The 21,200-nt window shown below is 43.1% G+C and overlaps 1 protein-coding gene across 2 annotated transcripts in view; it reads right to left on the bottom strand.

Moving 5' to 3' along the window:
• Nucleotides 1–17,963, bottom strand: part of LOC115121129 (L-threonine 3-dehydrogenase, mitochondrial-like) — a 38,996-nt gene extending 21,033 nt beyond the window's left edge. Inside the window, exons 1-4 of one of the 2 annotated variants that reach the window (XM_029650157.2) lie at nucleotides 17,806–17,963; nucleotides 7,216–7,286; nucleotides 6,666–6,861; nucleotides 4,672–4,714 (exon numbers count right to left, since the gene is read on the bottom strand). In XM_029650157.2, coding sequence (XP_029506017.1) covers nucleotides 4,672–4,714; nucleotides 6,666–6,849 — 227 coding nt within the window. In that variant the 5' untranslated portion in view covers nucleotides 6,850–6,861; nucleotides 7,216–7,286; nucleotides 17,806–17,963. The remainder of the gene's footprint in view (nucleotides 1–4,671; nucleotides 4,715–6,665; nucleotides 6,862–7,215; nucleotides 7,287–17,805) is intronic. The other variant, XM_029650158.2, reaches the window with a different exon arrangement.
• Between the last annotated feature and the right edge of the window lie 3,237 nt (nucleotides 17,964–21,200).

Below are 21,200 nucleotides of genomic sequence, written 5' to 3'. Positions count from 1 at the left end.
CATAATCTCCTATGTAACCGAACACTGTGTGCCCGAAGAAGATCCTACGATGACGGACAGACAACTGAGCCAATGGCGGAAGACTACAGACTACAACCAGCTGAACCAATCCGGAGATCCGATCTTCCTAGGGTCAACCTACTTTCTGTGACGTATATAAGGGCTGTGTTGACTGTTTACGCTCTCTCTGCCTGCTGTTCCAACACGAACTAACGGAAGAGCCGTATTTACGTGTACCAGATATTCTCCCTCTGAAATAAACTGTCGCTTGTCGTACAATTTTAACACCTGGTCTGAATCGATCCTTAACCGGCTCACCCTTCTAATATCCTTTTATCAACACTAGCTAGCTTTCTTTATGACCAGCACTGTAGGTGCGCGAGACAACTTTACCAGCATACGTATCGATGAATCGTTGTGACATATGAAATACGAGTGATATAGTGTAATCAATGTGTAATAACGTAAAAAATGACTGAAAGCGTTAAATTATTATGTGACGTTCAGTCGTATTCAGGTCCTGATTGGTCAACAAGCTTATTTGACACTATTTGACGTGTATCTTTTTTGACACGCAAAGGCCCAAACGGCTTCCTGGTTGAGAATGAAACAACTGAACAACGAAACAGCAAGTAAGTGAAAAAAAATAGGTGTTGGTGATGTTTTACTGGTAATGGGGACATACGTAAATGCCAACAAAATAACTTTTTGGTCAGTGTGGTGTGTAAACTTTATTTAATTAGGCAAGTCAGTTAAGAACAAATTCTTATTTTCAATGACAGCCTACCGGGGAACAGTCGGTTAACTGCCTTATTCAGGGGCAGAAAGACAGATTTTTACCTTGTCAGCTTGGGGATTCGATCTTGCAACTTTTCGGTTACTAGTCCAACCACTAGGCTACCTGCTCTACCTGCTTACTAACTCTAACCATTAGGCTACCTGCCGCCTCTACACTCTAACCACTAGGCTACCTGCCGCCTCTACACTCTAACCATTAGGCTACCTGCCGCCTCTACACTCTAACCACTAGGCTTCCTGCCGCCTCTACACTCTAACCACTAGGCTACCTGCCGCCTCCACACTCTAACCACTAGGCTACCTGCCGCCTCCACACTCTAACCACTAGGCTACCTGCCGCCTCTACACTCTAACCACTAGGCTTCCTGCCGCCTCTACACTCTAACCACTAGGCTACCTGCCGCCTCTACACTCTAACCACTAGGCTACCTGCCGCCTCTACACTCTAACCACTAGGCTACCTGCCGCCTCTACACTCTAACCACTAGGCTACCTGCCGCCTCTACACTCTAACCACTAGGCTACCTGCCGCCTCTACACTCTAACCACTAGGCTTCCTGTGCTAGTTAGTGAGTTATTAGCCCAGTTATATATATAAGTTGTAGTCAGCAATAGGGGAGTGATTGTTTCTTACAAGAGCACAAAACGTGTACATTTCTAGACATCTTTGAAAAGAGAGTCCAATTTGTAAGTCGCTCTGGATAAGAGCGTCTGCTAAATGACTTAAATGTAAATGTAGAGTCAGGTAAAGAGCTTTTTTTTTGTCTTAAAGGGGCAGTGTTGTATTCTGAGACAGGCTTGACTAAGCCTTGTAGCCAATAGGCAGAGGGGTAGTATAATTTGTCTGATTCTCTGTAATAATGGTATGGGAATAATAATTTATTTGATTTTGCAAAGTGGTTTCTTGCATTAAACAACATTCCCCCCCCAAGGTCTCATGGAATGTAGTCCTACATTGAACACCCCACATTGGCAGCTACTATAGTCTGAATGATAGAATGTTAAAATGTTATTTGACGCATTTTCTCCATTGTTGTTGATGGTAGGCCTCTCTGGTAGGCCTCTCTGGTAGGCCTCTCTGGTAGGTCTAAATTATGATCAAATAGCCACAGTAGCCTACTTTGCCACTGTTAAAACTATGCACCGATATGACATTTTTGACCGATATTTTCCTTACCAAAAAAAACCGATACCGATAACCAGTATTTACAACTTTAGCGGCCTTTTAAGCATTCTAGTTAAATAGTTAACACACACACATGGACGCAGAGGTCGAAGGCACTGCATCTCAGTGCAAGAGGCGTCACTACAGTCCCTGGTTCGAATCCAGACTGTATCACATCCGGCCGAGATCGGGAGTCCCATAGGGCGGCGCACAATTAGCCCAGCGTCATCCGGGTTTGGCCGGGGGTAGGCCGTCATTGTAAATAAGAATTTGCTCTTAACTGACTTGCCTAGTTAACTAAAGGTTAAATAAAGGGCATGCAGCTCTTGCTTTGATCTCAAAACAAGCTGAATCTACTCATGACCACTCATGCTGTAAACACGGTCCAGTTCAAAGTAAAAGTGTAGAATACAGGTCGAGTCGTGCGCAAATAGAATCCTAGTTCATTTTGTTTCGGGTATGTCGCATTGAAAGTGGCTAATATATTGGCGTTTGATCACAATTGCCACAGTAAAAGTGAAACATTGATAGTGTTAACTATCAAGAACAGTTGAATGAAGTTCAATCTCCTGCTTTTCTCCTTGGGCTGATAGTGCCTCTGTGCAGCTTAGAGGAAACATTGGCACTGAAGCCTTTCTGTATGCTATATAAAGCTTTTTGTAAATTGTTGTTTGTTTTAAGTGGTACCTAGATTATATAGTGTTGGGGATGGCACTCTTAAAATATAGCTTACCAAGCTACCAATTACTTCACAGCACTGGAGGAAGTTAAGCTACACTTAAGAAAAATATAGTTTTATTTACAGAAGTTACTTTTGAAAAAGTAGTTCACTCCACCCAAACTACTTAATGAAAACGTATCATGTGTAAACATCTGAAATGTCAGAGTACAAATTGGTAGAACGGATCACTCTGGAGTCAAGATGTCGAACATATTTGTCATTTCAAATGACAAAAAGTGAGAATTAGGCAGATCTGATGCTGAAAAAGAAAGGATATTTTAGCCTACTTATTTTAGCCAAAACAGTAGTGTGTAGTTCCAGTAGTTAGCTACATGGTAAAACAGTAGTGTGTAGTTCCAGTAGTTAGCTACACCGCTACATGGTAAAACAGTAGTGTGTAGTTCCAGTAGTTAGCTACACCGCTACATGGTAAAACAGTAGTGTGTAGTTCCAGTAGTTAGCTACACCGCTACATGGTAAAACAGTAGTGTGTAGTTCCAGTAGTTAGCTACATGGTAAAACAGTAGTGTGTAGTTCTTCCGACTAGCTTGGAAAGACAGTACCGTGCAGTACCGAAGAGCCCTCACTGCTGCTACACCAAACTGGAAGTCTTCCGACTAGCTTGGAAAGACAGTACCGGGCAGTACCGAAGAGCCCTCACTGCTGCTACACCAAACTGGAAGTCTTCCGACTAGCTTGGAAAGACAGTACCGTGCAGTACCGAAGAGCCCTCACTGCTGCTACACCAAACTGGAAGTCTTCCGACTAGCTTGGAAAGACAGTACCGTGCAGTACCGAAGAGCCCTCACTGCTGCTACACCAAACTGGAAGTCTTCCGACTAGCTTGGAAAGACAGTACCGGGCAGTACCGAAGAGCCCTCACTGCTGCTACAACAAACTGGAAGTCTTCCGACTAGCTTGGAAAGACAGTACCGTGCAGTATCGAAGAGCCCTCACTGCTGCTACACCAAACTGGAAGTCTTCCGACTAGCTTGGAAAGACAGTACCGGGCAGTACCGAAGAGCCCTCACTGCTGCTACACCAAACTGGAAGTCTTCCGACTAGCTTGGAAAGACAGTACCGTGCAGTACCGAAGAGCCCTCACTGCTGCTACACCAAACTGGAAGTCTTCCGACTAGCTTGGAAAGACAGTACCGTGCAGTACCGAAGAGCCCTCACTGCTGCTACACCAAACTGGAAGTCTTCCGACTAGCTTGGAAAGACAGTACCGGGCAGTACCGAAGAGCCCTCACTGCTGCTACACCAAACTGGAAGTCTTCCGACTAGCTTGGAAAGACAGTACCGTGCAGTACCGAAGAGCCCTCACTGCTGCTACACCAAACTGGAAGTCTTCCGACTAGCTTGGAAAGACAGTACCGTGCAGTACCGAAGAGCCCTCACTGCTGCTACACCAAACTGGAAGTCTTCCGACTAGCTTGGAAAGACAGTACCGGGCAGTACCGAAGAGCCCTCACTGCTGCTACACCAAACTGGAAGTCTTCCGACTAGCTTGGAAAGACAGTACCGTGCAGTACCGAAGAGCCCTCACTGCTGCTACACCAAACTGGAAGTCTTCCGACTAGCTTGGAAAGACAGTACCGTGCAGTACCGGAGAGCCCTTACTGCTGCTCGATCATCCTAACTTAATTGAGGAAAATAAGAACAATCCTAAATTCCTTTTTGATACTGTCGCAAAGCTAACTAAAAAGCAGCATTCCCCAAGAGAGGATGGCTTTCACTTTAGCAGTGATAAATTCTACCAATATTTCAATTTAGTTTAACCACCACCAAGCTACTGCAAAATGTAGTTCAATTACTAATTGAATATAGTATAGTTGATATAGTTCACTACTCCCCAACACGGATTATGTCCTAATAATAAGCATCCAAAAATGGTCCTAAATGAAGGTATTCCATTTGATGTTAAGCAGCAACACTTATAGAGAAGAAATGCTTGTCTTTCTACAACAGAACACACTGCTCTTACCTCAACATTGTAGCCAGCCCTACACCCAACTGTCCAAGGCCACCTGAGAGTGAGAGAGAAAGAGAGAAGAGAAAACATACAGTGAAATATTAAAAAGAGGTGGAAAAAACCCCCCCATTAAAACAGAGCATTCGAAAAGTGTTCAGACCCCTTGACTTTTTCCACATTTTATTACGTTACATCCTTATTCTAAAATGGATTAAATTGTTTTTTTCCCCTCATCAATCTACACACAATACGCCACAATGACAAAGCAACAACAGGTTTTTAGAAATGTCTGCAAATCTATAAACAAAACACTGAAATATAACATTTACATAAGTATTCAGACCCTTTACTTAGTACTTTGTTGCAGGGTAGCCTAGTGGTTAGAGAGTTGGACTAGTAACCGAAAGGTTGCAAGTTCATATCCCCGAGCTGACAAGGTACAAATCTGTCGTTCTGCCCCTGAACAAGGCAGTTAACTCACTGTTCCTAGGCCGTCGTTGAAAGTAAGAATTTGTTAAATAAAAGGTTAAATAAAAAAAATAAAAAATAAACATTTGGCAGCGATTACAGCCTCCAGTCTTCTTGGATATGATGCTACAAGCTTGGCACACCTGTATTTGGGGAGTTTCTCCCATTCTTCTCTGCAGATCCTCTCCAGCTCTGTCAGGTTGGATGTGGAGCATTACTGCACAGATATTTTCAAGTCTCTCTAGAGATGTTCAGGCTCTGGCTGGGCCACAATAGGACATCCAGAGACTTGTCCTGAAGCCACTCCTGCGTTGTCTTGGCTGTGTGCTTAGGGTTGATGTCCTGTTGGAAGGTGAACCTTCACCCCAGTCTGAGGTCCTGAGTGCTCTGGAGCAGGTTTTCATCAAGAATCTCTCTTTGCTTTGCACCGTTCATCTTTACCTCAATCCTGACTAGTCTCCCAGTCCCTGCCGCTGGAAAACATCCCCACAGTATGATGCTGCCACCACCATGCTTCACCGTAGGGAGGGTGCCAGGTTTCCTCCAGATGTGACGATGGGCATTCCAGGCCAAAGAGTTCAATCTCGGTTTCATCAGACCAGAGAATCTTGTTTCTAGCCAGCTCTAGGAAGAGTCTTGGTGGTTCCAAACTTCTTTCATTTAAGAATGATGGAGGCCACTGTGTTCTTGGGGTCCTTCAATGCTGCATAAATGTTTTGGTACCCTTCCCCAGATCTGTGCCTCGACACAATCCTGTCTCAGAGCTCTACGGACAATTCCTTCCACCTCATGGCTTGGTTTTTGCTCTGACACACACTGTCAACTGTGGGACCTTATATAGACAGGTGTGTGACCTTATATAGACAGGTGTGTGCCTTTCCAAATCATGACCAATCAATTGAAATGTACCACCTGAGCTCAATTTTGAGTCTCATAGCAAAGGGTCTGAATACTTTTGTAAATAAGGTATATATTTGTTATTTTATTTATAATACATTTGCAAAGAATGTGACAAGCAGAGTAGCAGAGGGTGTGAAAAGGAGAGGGTCGGGGCCCTCGCTACAGTGGTTCTATCCTATTGATCCTGCTTGTGAACACTGTGATGTTTCCTTCACACAACAAACGAAGCACTTTATAAATCCAGCCATTTGTTGCTTGGGAGCCTCGTTTAGGTTCACTTAGACAAAGCTTCTTTACCTTACGACAAACCATAGACAGAGGTCCTATTGTGTGGTATTGAGGTTGTGAGGTTAAGGTTCACTTCCCATAAATAGAGTTATATCCTACTGTGTCTGTTGCTTGAGAATCCTTCTTAATGTTCGGTTAGACAAAGTTAATCTTCTTCAGAGAGAGATTGTGTCATTGAGGTTCGGTCCCACAGAATACAGCGAGCTGGAGAGTCGTTAGAGAAAGGTTTGTTTCTTCAGATCAGTGTGAATAGATCCTATTGTGGTAAGTTGTAACTGGGACTCCTCACCCAGGTGATGATGTCTCTCTGAGCTTTTACCTGATTGAGTGATTCATTGGATTGGTCTTACCTGTGATGAGCACCTTGGGGTGGTCCGTCTCGGAGAAGGACACGGAGTGGAAACTGGCGTCTGAGGTGACCTGGCGAGGTGAGAAGCTGATGGTCCGTACGGCCACTGTGATTGGCTGACAGCCACATCCTGGGCTCAGGAGGGCCTGCTTAGCCACCTTGCTGAATGCTCTGATAAAAGGCATCTTCACAGTCACCTAAAGGAGGAGGAAGAGGACAGAGTAAGGACCCTTCACCTGAATACTTTACAAATAGGTAGAATGATTTTGTTGTCAAGGACTCAAACTTATGATTCTATATACATTACCTGTAATGTTAATAATAATAATAATGTCATGTTTTTTTTTTCACTACAAGGTTGGTCATGCCAGCTTGACTACGTCTAGGCCCAGGACAGGAAGCATTGAGGCTTTCTGTCGTCGTGGCGACTAAGTGTCAATTATGCAGCAGCTGTGTCTCATGGCAGAGACACACTGTACAGTAGACATCCCCCCGAGGGACTCAAGAGGTGCCAAGAAATGAGACGCGAAAAGAAGAACAGGACCACTAACCGGGATTGGAATGAATGACGGAGCGCCTCGCTTGCTCTGCTTCGTTTTGTCTGCGAAACACAGGTTCTCTCCTTAAAAAAAAAAAAAGGTCATTTATTCCCTTTGTAGTACACGTATTATTTACCTTTACCAGAGCCTGGTCAAAAGTATTGCATTGTGGGAATTGGGTGCCATTTTGGGACGAAGCGACAGTCTGACTACATAAATCCTGTCCTCATGTTACAGTAGCCTAGCCTACCATTCTTGGCACGGTTTCTTGCTGCGTCTCAGACGTTGCCTAGGCTAACAGTAATTTGAGTAACTTGGAGAGGGAAGGGGGGGGGTTAGAAAATGGATCATTTCCTAGATGTTATTATTCCTTCATTCTCTCAGTGAAAATAGGCTTTCCGTCATTAAAGAGTTGTCATTCTATACGAATGTATTTTTAAAAAATGTTTAAAAAAATGAATTAACACTGACGATGGAATTTACTACACTTTGTGTTCTAAGCCCGTTTACTTCGGTGGGCCGGCAATGTGTACACACGTAAGACAAAGCATATTATCAAACAAAAACAACACCCATCATCCATCCATCATGTCTATCATACTGTATGGACATCCATCATCCATCCATCATGTCTATCATACTGTATGGACATCCATCATCCATCCATCACATCTATCATACTGTATGGACATCCATCATCCATCCATCATCCATCCATCATGTCTATCATACTGTATGGACATCCATCAGCCATCCATCATCCATCCATCATGTCTATCATACTGTATGGACATCCGTCATCCATCCATCATGTCTATCATACTGTATGGACATCCATCATCCATCCATCATGTCTATCATACTGTATGGACATCCATCATCCATCCATCACATCTATCATACTGTATGGACATCCATCATCCATCCATCATCCATCCATCATGTCTATCATACTGTATGGACATCCATCATCCATCCATCACATCTATCATACTGTATGGACATCCATCATCCATCCATCATCCATCCATCATGTCTATCATACTGTATGGACATCCATCAGCCATCCATCATCCATCCATCATGTCTATCATACTGTATGGACATCCGTCATCCATCCATCATGTCTATCATACTGTATGGACATCCATCATCCATCCATCATCCATCCATCATGTCTATCATACTGTATGGACATCCATCATCCATCCATCATGTCTATCATACTGTATGGACATCCATCATCCATCCATCATCCATCCATCACGTCTATCATACTGTATGGACATCCATCATCCATCCATCATGTCTATCATACTGTATGGACATCCGTCATCCATCATGTCTATCATACTGTATGGACATCCATCATCCATCCATCATCCATCCATCATGTCTATCATACTGTATGGACATCCATCATCCATCCATCATCCATCCATCACGTCTATCATACTGTATGGACATCCATCATCCATCCATCACGTCTATCATACTGTATGGACATCCATCATCCATCCATCACATCTATCATACTGTATGGACATCCATCATCCATCCATCATCCATCCATCATGTCTATCATACTGTATGGACATCCATCAGCCATCCATCATCCATCCATCACATCTATCATACTGTATGGACATCCATCATCCATCCATCATCCATCCATCATGTCTATCATACTGTATGGACATCCATCATCCATCCATCATCCATCCATCATGTCTATCATACTGTATGGACATCCATCAGCCATCCATCATCCATCCATCATGTCTATCATACTGTATGGACATCCGTCATCCATCCATCATGTCTATCATACTGTATGGACATCCATCATCCATCCATCATGTCTATCATACTGTATGGACATCCATCATCCATCCATCACATCTATCATACTGTATGGACATCCATCATCCATCCATCATCCATCCATCATGTCTATCATACTGTATGGACATCCATCATCCATCCATCACATCTATCATACTGTATGGACATCCATCATCCATCCATCATCCATCCATCATGTCTATCATACTGTATGGACATCCATCAGCCATCCATCATCCATCCATCATGTCTATCATACTGTATGGACATCCGTCATCCATCCATCATGTCTATCATACTGTATGGACATCCATCATCCATCCATCATCCATCCATCATGTCTATCATACTGTATGGACATCCATCATCCATCCATCATGTCTATCATACTGTATGGACATCCATCATCCATCCATCATCCATCCATCACGTCTATCATACTGTATGGACATCCATCATCCATCCATCATGTCTATCATACTGTATGGACATCCGTCATCCATCATGTCTATCATACTGTATGGACATCCATCATCCATCCATCATCCATCCATCATGTCTATCATACTGTATGGACATCCATCATCCATCCATCATCCATCCATCACGTCTATCATACTGTATGGACATCCATCATCCATCCATCACGTCTATCATACTGTATGGACATCCATCATCCATCCATCACATCTATCATACTGTATGGACATCCATCATCCATCCATCATCCATCCATCATGTCTATCATACTGTATGGACATCCATCAGCCATCCATCATCCATCCATCACATCTATCATACTGTATGGACATCCATCATCCATCCATCATCCATCCATCATGTCTATCATACTGTATGGACATCCATCATCCATCCATCATCCATCCATCATGTCTATCATACTGTATGGACATCCATCAGCCATCCATCATCCATCCATCATGTCTATCATACTGTATGGACATCCGTCATCCATCCATCATGTCTATCATACTGTATGGACATCCATCATCCATCCATCATGTCTATCATACTGTATGGACATCCATCATCCATCCATCACATCTATCATACTGTATGGACATCCATCATCCATCCATCATCCATCCATCATGTCTATCATACTGTATGGACATCCATCATCCATCCATCACATCTATCATACTGTATGGACATCCATCATCCATCCATCATCCATCCATCATGTCTATCATACTGTATGGACATCCATCAGCCATCCATCATCCATCCATCATGTCTATCATACTGTATGGACATCCGTCATCCATCCATCATGTCTATCATACTGTATGGACATCCATCATCCATCCATCATCCATCCATCATGTCTATCATACTGTATGGACATCCATCATCCATCCATCATGTCTATCATACTGTATGGACATCCATCATCCATCCATCACGTCTATCATACTGTATGGACATCCATCATCCATCCATCATGTCTATCATACTGTATGGACATCCGTCATCCATCATGTCTATCATACTGTATGGACATCCATCATCCATCCATCATCCATCCATCATGTCTATCATACTGTATGGACATCCATCATCCATCCATCATCCATCCATCACGTCTATCATACTGTATGGACATCCATCATCCATCCATCACGTCTATCATACTGTATGGACATCCATCATCCATCCATCACGTCTATCATACTGTATGGACATCCATCATCCATCCATCACGTCTATCATACTGTATGGACATCCATCATCCATCCATCATGTCTATCATACTGTATGGACATCCATCATCCATCCATCACATCTATCATACTGTATGGACATCCATCATCCATCCATCATGTCTATCATACTGTATGGACATCCATCAGCCATCCATCATCCATCCATCATGTCTATCATACTGTATGGACATCCGTCATCCATCCATCATGTCTATCATACTGTATGGACATCCATCATCCATCCATCATCCATCCATCATGTCTATCATACTGTATGGACATCCATCATCCATCCTTCATGTCTATCATACTGTATGGACATCCATCATCCATCCATCATCCATCCATCACGTCTATCATACTGTATGGACATCCATCATCCATCCATCATGTCTATCATACTGTATGGACATCCGTCATCCATCCATCATGTCTATCATACTGTATGGACATCCATCATCCATCCATCATCCATCCATCATGTCTATCATACTGTATGGACATCCATCATCCATCCATCATCCATCCATCACGTCTATCATACTGTATGGACATCCATCATCCATCCATCACGTCTATCATACTGTATGGACATCCATCATCCATCCATCACATCTATCATACTGTATGGACATCCATCATCCATCCATCACATCTATCATACTGTATGGACATCCATCATCCATCCATCACATCTATCATACTGTATGGACATCCATCATCCATCCATCATCCATCCATCACGTCTATCATACTGTATGGACATCCATCATCCATCCATCATCCATCCATCATGTCTATCATACTGTATGGACATCCATCATCCATCCATCACGTCTATCATACTGTATGGACATCCATCATCCATCCATCATCCATCCATCATGTCTATCATACTGTATGGACATCCATCATCCATCCATCACGTCTATCATACTGTATGGACATCCATCATCCATCCATCATGTCTATCATACTGTATGGACATCCATCATCCATCCATCATGTCTATCATACTGTATGGACATCCATCATCCATCCATCATCCATCCATCATGTCTATCATACTGTATGGACATCCATCATCCATCCATCATGTCTATCATACTGTATGGACATCCATCCATCACATCTATCATACTGTATGGACATCCATCATCCATCCATCATCCATCCATCATGTCTATCATACTGTATGGACATCCATCAGCCATCCATCATCCATCCATCATGTCTATCATACTGTATGGACATCCGTCATCCATCCATCATGTCTATCATACTGTATGGACATCCGTCATCCATCCATCATGTCTATCATACTGTATGGACATCCATCATCCATCCATCATCCATCCATCATGTCTATCATACTGTATGGACATCCATCATCCATCCATCATGTCTATCATACTGTATGGACATCCATCATCCATCCATCATCCATCCATCACGTCTATCATACTGTATGGACATCCATCATCCATCCATCACGTCTATCATACTGTATGGACATCCATCATCCATCCATCATCCATCCATCACATCTATCATACTGTATGGACATCCATCATCCATCCATCATCCATCCATCACGTCTATCATACTGTATGGACATCCATCATCCATCCATCACGTCTATCATACTGTATGGACATCCATCATCCATCCATCACATCTATCATACTGTATGGACATCCATCATCCATCCATCACGTCTATCATACTGTATGGACATCCATCATCCATCCATCATCCATCCATCATGTCTATCATACTGTATGGACATCCATCATCCATCCATCACGTCTATCATACTGTATGGACATCCATCATCCATCCATCATGTCTATCATACTGTATGGACATCCATCATCCATCCATCATGTCTATCATACTGTATGGACATCCATCATCCATCCATCACGTCTATCATACTGTATGGACATCCATCATCCATCCATCATGTCTATCATACTGTATGGACATCCATCATCCATCCATCATGTCTATCATACTGTATGGACATCCATCATCCATCCATCACGTCTATCATACTGTATGGACATCCATCATCCATCCATCATGTCTATTATACTGTATGGACATCCATCATCCATCCATCATGTCTATCATACTGTATGGACATCCATCATCCATCCATCACATCTATCATACTGTATGGACATCCATCATCCATCCATCATCCATCCATCACATCTATCATACTGTATGGACATCCATCATCCATCCATCATGTCTATCATACTGTATGGACATCCATCATCCATCCATCATCCATCCATCACGTCTATCATACTGTATGGACATCCATCATCCATCCATCATGTCTATCATACTGTATGGACATCCGTCATCCATCCATCATGTCTATCATACTGTATGGACATCCATCATCCATCCATCATCCATCCATCATGTCTATCATACTGTATGGACATCCATCATCCATCCATCATGTCTATCATACTGTATGGACATCCATCATCCATCCATCATCCATCCATCACGTCTATCATACTGTATGGACATCCATCATCCATCCATCACGTCTATCATACTGTATGGACATCCATCATCCATCCATCACGTCTATCATACTGTATGGACATCCATCATCCATCCATCACGTCTATCATACTGTATGGACATCCATCATCCATCCATCATCCATCCATCACGTCTATCATACTGTATGGACATCCATCATCCATCCATCATCCATCCATCACGTCTATCATACTGTATGGACATCCATCATCCATCCATCATCCATCCATCACGTCTATCATACTGTATGGACATCCATCATCCATCCATCATCCATCCATCACGTCTATCATACTGTATGGACATCCATCATCCATCCATCACGTCTATCATACTGTATGGACATCCATCATCCATCCATCACGTCTATCATACTGTATGGACATCCATCATCCATCCATCACGTCTATCATACTGTATGGACATCCATCATCCATCCATCATCCATCCATCACGTCTATCATACTGTATGGACATCCATCATCCATCCATCATCCATCCATCACGTCTATCATACTGTATGGACATCCATCATCCATCCATCATCCATCCATCACGTCTATCATACTGTATGGACATCCATCATCCATCCATCATCCATCCATCACGTCTATCATACTGTATGGACATCCATCATCCATCCATCACATCTATCATACTGTATGGACATCCGTCATTCAGTCATTCACACATCTAATTATTGCTCTAAAGATTATTTGTTTGTTGCTAGGCTCTCTTACCTTAACGTCGGATAAAGCTTCTAAAATAAATTAAAAGAGAACTTAAGTAACCTTCTGATAGTGTGTGTCCCCCCCCCCGCCTTCGCTCTATTACCCAATCAGGGAACAGAGGAGTTGATATGAGCGTGGATGAAAATAGTGCCAGACAGACCGTCTGTAGCTGAATGGTGACATTAGCTACAAGCTGTTCCATGGTTTGCCAGGAGCAGCAGATAAGACACATATGAAATGATTTTAGGGCACTGGGTTTAAAATGTTCCACACTCTCAGAACTGACTTGTACGTGAACTGGGCCATATGAACTAATGTAGGCTAGCGTAGGCCTACTCTATAGGCCCGTAGTCACATAAGTGATGCAGCTATAGTACCTAAAGGTACTGTAATATCACAGCAGTAGGCTAGGGCCAGTTCAATAGTAGACTATACTCCGGGCCTACTGTACTGTTCAGCAGTAGACTATACTCCGGGCCTACTGTACTGTTCAGCAGTAGACTATACTCCGGGCCTACTGTACTGTTCAGTAGTAGACTATACTCCGGGCCTACTGAACTGTTCAGCAGTGGACTATACTCCAGGCCTACTGTCAGATAAAAAATAATCACGGGCAGTTGTTCATTTATTTTTAGCTTAGTAATTGTTCTTATCCAAGTCATTAATCAACTGTATGGAAGGCTGTTCATTTGGTATGCGTCTGCAATAAATCTTCAAACAGATAAACAGATAGCCATGCAGTCATTGGCCTCAGAGTGGTTTTTACGACAGTTACTAACGTATGAAACCGATTTTACACACTGACCCAATTCCTCTTTTAAAAATGAGCTCCCTCGTCAATCACCATGTGTTGAGCCAAAACCAAGACGATGAGCCAACACACCAACATGATGCGCCAACACACCAAGATGATGAGCCAACACACCAAGATGATGCGCCAACACACCAAGATGATGCACCAACACACCAAGATGATGCACCAACACACCAAGATGATGCGCCAACACACCAAGATGATGCGCCAAAACCAAGATGATGCGCCAACACACCAAGATGATGCGCCAACACACCAAGATGATGCGCCAACACACCAAGATGATGCGCCAAAACACCAAAATGATGCACCAACACACCAAGATGATGCACCAAAACCAAGATGATGAGCCAACACACCAAGATGATGCGCCAACACCCCCAAGATGATGAGCCAACACCCCAAGATGATGAGCCAACACCCCCAAGATGATGAGCCAACACACCAAGATGATGAGCCAACACCCCAAGATGATGAGCCAACACCCCAAGATGATGAGCCAACACACCAAGATGATGAGCCAACACCCCAAGATGATGAGCCAACACCCCCAAGATGATGAGCCAACACACCAAGATGATGAGCCAACACACCAAGATGATGAGCCAACACCCCAAGATGATGAGCCAACACCCCCAAGATGATGAGCCAACACACCAAGATGATGAGCCAACACACCAAGATGATGAGCCAACACACCAAGATGATGAGCCAACACACCAAGATGATGAGCCAACACACCAAGATGATGAGCCAACACACCAAGATGATGAGCCAACACACCAAGATGATGCGCCAAAACCAAGATGATGCGCCAACACACCAAGATGATGCGCCAACACACCAAGATGATGCGCCAACACACCAAGATGATGCGCCAACACACCAAGATGATGCGCCAAAACACCAAAATGATGCACCAACACACCAAGATGATGCACCAAAACCAAGATGATGAGCCAACACACCAAGATGATGCGCCAACACCCCCAAGATGATGAGCCAACACCCCAAGATGATGAGCCAACACCCCAAGATGATGAGCCAACACCCCAAGATGATGAGCCAACACACCAAGATGATGAGCCAACACACCAAGATGATGAGCCAACACCCCCAAGATGATGAGCCAACACACCAAGATGATGAGCCAACACACCAAGATGATGAGCCAACACCCCAAGATGATGAGCCAACACCCCAAGATGATGAGCCAACACCCCAAGATGATGAGCCAACACCCCCAAGATGATGAGCCAACACCCCCAAGATGATGAGCCAACACCCCCAAGATGATGAGCCAACACACCAAGATGATGAGCCAACACCCCCAAGATGATGAGCCAACACCCCAAGATGATGAGCCAACACCCCCAAGATGATGAGCCAACACACCAAGATGATGAGCCAACACACCAAGATGATGAGCCAACACCCCAAGATGATGAGCCAACACCCCAAGATGATGAGCCAACACCCCAAGATGATGAGCCAACACACCAAGATGATGAGCCAACACCCCCAGATGATGAGCCAACACACCAAGATGATGAGCCAACACACCAAGATGATGAGCCAACACCCCAAGATGATGAGCCAACACCCCCAAGATGATGAGCCAACACCCCAAGATGATGAGCCAACACACCAAGATGATGAGCCAACACACCAAGATGATGAGCCAACACCCCAGATGATGAGCCAACACCCCAAGATGATGAGCCAACACACCAAGATGATGAGCCAACACACCAAGATGATGCGCCAACATTGTTTGACGCTTCGTTTAAATGTTTGTTTTAATTTGGCTAGTCCAGTCAGTGGCCTATTTAATCTGGTTGTGGGTGGCATTATATATCACATTTTAAAAAGTCAGATTCACATGGTGATTGATGAGGGAGCTAATTTTTATGAATCTGATATATATATATATATATATATATATATATATATATATATAACTCATTTCAAACAGGTTGTTGCTCTATCCTGTGGCTATTTTAGTACGTCTGCTAAATTATATTACTGCTTTAGCAATCTTGTCTTGGCTATATTCCCGGAGAGATGACAGCTTTCTCGCTCCTCCTCATTCCATATGCTGATCCTCATCATATAACAAGGTTTGTAACCGCAGCATGTCTCTCTCTCTAGGTTCAGGTCCAGACGATGCTTTTTTTTTTTTTTTTTTTTTTTTTTTTGCAGAATCACGATGATGTTCAATTTCTGCCTCTTCCTTAAAATCAAAGGGAGCTTCCGGTCCTGTGCCCGAATGTTTCAATTGACCGCGTTGCCTCTTTTATGATGAAATCATTGAATCATCCTACTCGACACAGTTAATTTTAATGTGCACGGTGTCCTGGGACCGATTGGAGTGTACATAGTAATATTATATGCCAAAACCGATCCAACCTCTGGTGTACCAAACAAAGGTCAGGAACATAGCACATAATGAATGGGATATAGGCTCAAACACATGGGATTATTCCGTTCTCGTTGCATCAGGATATTATACTGGCAGTAGGATCGCGGAGTCCTTCTCTTTTTTTTTGCCACTCTGCAAAGACACGCTAAACGTTGCATTGTAGTACGGTACAACTGTTTTGAACAGCATTTGCAACCACATTTTTAAATTAGATGTTATATCTCCTTGTATGTTTTCCTATTTGCTTAAAATACATGTTGCTCAAAGGATAGGTGTGCCAACAGTAGAATCAATCTGAGTGTATAGGCTATATAACTAGATTGGCGACAGTCTTTAATAAAATACATCCGAATTTGCCTCTGTATAAACAACTAAATTCTCTCATTAGATAATTCTCCATTCTGCTTAAGAAATTTGAGTAAAATCCCGATTCACTTTACAGAAAACATTCGTTTTAACTCAATAAATTCCAATGAATAATGATTTACTCACCAGATAATTAGCTGGGTGATCTTGATAAAAGTCGAAGATACGAGTGTCCCTTGTTTCTTGGCGGCTTGGTTAGTTACAGAGAAAGGCTGTTAGTCTTTAATAGCTGGTGAAGCGGACGACACGCTCGGTCTTCTTGGAGGATTGCATCAGCCCCAGACATGAGGGTTATATATCAGCAGGAGCCATCTGGGTTCAACACAACCCGGCTTCCTCTCTGATTGGCAGAGCCTCGGAGGTGTGGTTCCTCTGTCGCATACACGTGGTAACCTATCGTGTTATTTATTAATTTGTTTGTATTATTTAACCTTTATTTAACTAGGCAAGTCAGTTAAGAACAAATTCTTGTTTTACAATGACCGCCTACCAAAAGACAAAAGGCCTCATGCGGGGACTGGGGCTCGGATTCAAAAATGATATATATATATATATATAAGACAAAAACACACATCATGACAAAAGAGACACCACAGCAGGACATGAACAGAGACCTAAGACAACAACACAGCATGGCAGCAACACAAAACATGGTACAGACATTATTGGGCACAGACAACAGCACAAAGGGCAAGAAGGTAGAGACAACAATACATCACACAAAGCAGCCACAACTGTCAGTAACATTTTTTTACATTTAAGTCATTTAGCAGACGCTCTTATCCAGAGCGACTTACAAATTGTAAGAGTCCATGATGGAGTCTTTGAATGAAGAGATTGAGTGTTTGTTGCAGCTCGTTCCCGAGCTGTGCGCTTTGGGGACCTTTAACAGAATGTGACTGGCAGAATATGTAGCGAGGACCAGCCAACGAGAGCATACAGGTCTCAGTGGTGGGTAGTATATGGGGCTTTGGTGACAAAACGGATGGCACTGTGATAGACTGCATCCAATTTTCTGAGTAGAGTGTTGGAGGGTATTTTGTAAATGACATCGCCGAAGTCAAGGATCGGTAAGATAGTCAGCTTTACGGGGGTGTTTGGCAGCATGAGTGAAGGAGGCTTTGTTTGCGAAATAGGAAGCCGATTCTAGATTTAATTTTGGATTGGAGATGTTTCATGTGAGTCTGGAAGGAGAGTTTACAGTCTAGCCAGACACAGGTTTTTGCAGTTGTCCACATATTCAAAGTCAGAACCATCCAGAGTAGTGATGCTAGGCGGGTGGGAGGGTGCGGGCAGCGATCGGTTGAAGAGCATGCGTTTCGTTTTACTAGCCTTTAAGAGCAGTTGGAGTTGGAGTTTGTTAACACAGTTATAAATTACGTCTCCGTAATCTACCATGGGTAGGAGGATGGTCATCTGAATCAGTGTTAGTTCGTCAGCTGTGGTGAAAGAGGAGCGACTACGATAGAGGAAACCAAGTCTATCTCCCAGTTGCCGGAACGTCCGATTTTGGTTTCCCAAAAACCACTGGGAAATCTAGCCATAAACAGAATGTTTTTGGAACTTTCTGCGAACAGAAGTGAACATTTAGCCTGTTCTGGGAACTTAACTTTTTTGGTTGATGGGAGGTTCTGAGAATGTTTTACTCTGGTTCCAGGGAGGTTCTGAGAACGTTTTACTATGGTTTCAGGAAGGTTCTGAGAACGTTTTACTATGGTTCCAGGAAGGTTCTGAGAATGTTTTACTATGGTTCCAGGAAGGTTCTGAGAACGTTTTACTATGGTTTCAGGAAGGTTCTGAGAACGTTTTACTATGGTTCCAGGAAGGTTCTGAGAATGTTTTACTATGGTTCCAGGGAGGTTCTGAGAACGTTTTACTATGGTTTCAGGAAGGTTCTGAGAACGTTTTACTATGGTTCCAGGAAGGTTCTGAGAACGTTTTACTCTGGTTCCAGGGAGGTTCTGAGAACGTTTTACTATGGTTCCAGGAAGGTTCTGAGAACGTTTTACTCTGGTTCCAGGGAGGTTCTGAGAACGTTTTACTATGGTTCCCTGAAAGTTTTTACTGGGACGTTTTATTAATGTTATTTTGTTTATGAAAATTATTGGTTATTTGGAGATTTTCTAATAACTTTCTTCAAAGCTTTCACTTGAATGTTTCAATAATTCTTTTAATAACACTGTTTTATAACTCCAAGGACAGATAGGACACAAGGGAATTAATGTGCTTGGCATTAATCATGCAAACACATAACTTTATTTAAATTATAGCACGGCATCAGTGAGTTTAAAATCTACAATCTTCTGTTCTCTATCCATGGAATTAGTCCACTGTGCCACCAGGATGGAGCTAGCATAACATGTTTTTTCTTTCTTTTTTACTCATACAAAGCTGTTCATTTTAGTCTATTCAAACAGACCCCATTTCAAAGGAAACAAATTCTCAAAAAGAGTTGTTGTGGCCAATTAGTGGTGCAGCCAACACACCTGAACACACTTAACAAGATAGAGGCCAGAGAGAGTTTTGTTGACTCTGAGAACGGAATGTATATGTTTTTAAATAACATTCTTAGAATGTTCTGTGAACGTTTCTAATATTTTCTTGTGGTTTTTATGGAACGTTTTCCTAATGTTCTCAGAACATGACTTGAGGTGTGTTCGTAAATTCAATCTGGAGTGCCAGAGTGTGCTGAGAGTGAACTATTTGAGAACATTCCCAATGTCAAACCAGTTGGAGAACGTTCCTAAAACATTACCAACATTTTAACTAAACGTAACCATGTTTGAACTTTTAGGAAACGTTCTGTTAAAGCAAGAAAATACCAAGTTCCTTAAAATGTGCTGAGAATGTTCCAAAGCAACTATCCTGCACCATTCCCAGAAAGTTGTGGGAAGGTTATGTACAAAATAACCATAGGACAACCACGTTTCCCACCGAGCTCTAAGAAATAAATGGTTCTCAGAACGTTAAGTGCTAGCTGGGAGAGGTGGCTGGTGCCAGTGGAGAGCTGAGACCACTCCCACCAGAAGCCACCTACTGGAGAGAGCCTCCTCCCAGCAATGCAGTGTTCTGTCACACTGGCATATTGACTGAGGCAGCCGACTTGTGGCTTCATGCCTCACGTGAAGCCCCAAGTCCATCCCCCCTGAATACTGTGTGCCAGTGGTACAGTAGTAGGGAGATGTGCAATAGGTCTTGGTGAAGAGGGGAGGAGGTGGGAGAAGGTTGAGGGAAAGCAATGCCTTGTGGGCTTTGAGATTCATTGCCCTGAAGCAACTTGATTGGTCTTTTATTATACAGTAATGACTATTTATAACTCATCTGAAGTCAGACGTAGGCTGATTGGGTCTGTTTCTGCTCTCCTTGTGGAGAATGGAGTAGTCAAAAGCACAGACAGGTCTGGGACCAGGCTGGGCTAATTGGGTCTGTTTCTGCTCTCCTTGTGGAAAATGGAGTAGTCAAAAGCACAGACAGGTCTGGGACCAGGCTGGGCTGATTGGGTCTGTTTCTGCTCTCCTTGT

The sequence above is a fragment of the Oncorhynchus nerka genome, unplaced genomic scaffold, assembly GCF_034236695.1.
Source record: "Oncorhynchus nerka isolate Pitt River unplaced genomic scaffold, Oner_Uvic_2.0 unplaced_scaffold_1490, whole genome shotgun sequence".
In the NCBI taxonomy this organism is placed as follows: Eukaryota; Metazoa; Chordata; class Actinopteri; order Salmoniformes; family Salmonidae; genus Oncorhynchus; species Oncorhynchus nerka.
This window is presented reverse-complemented; position numbering and strand designations above follow the sequence as displayed.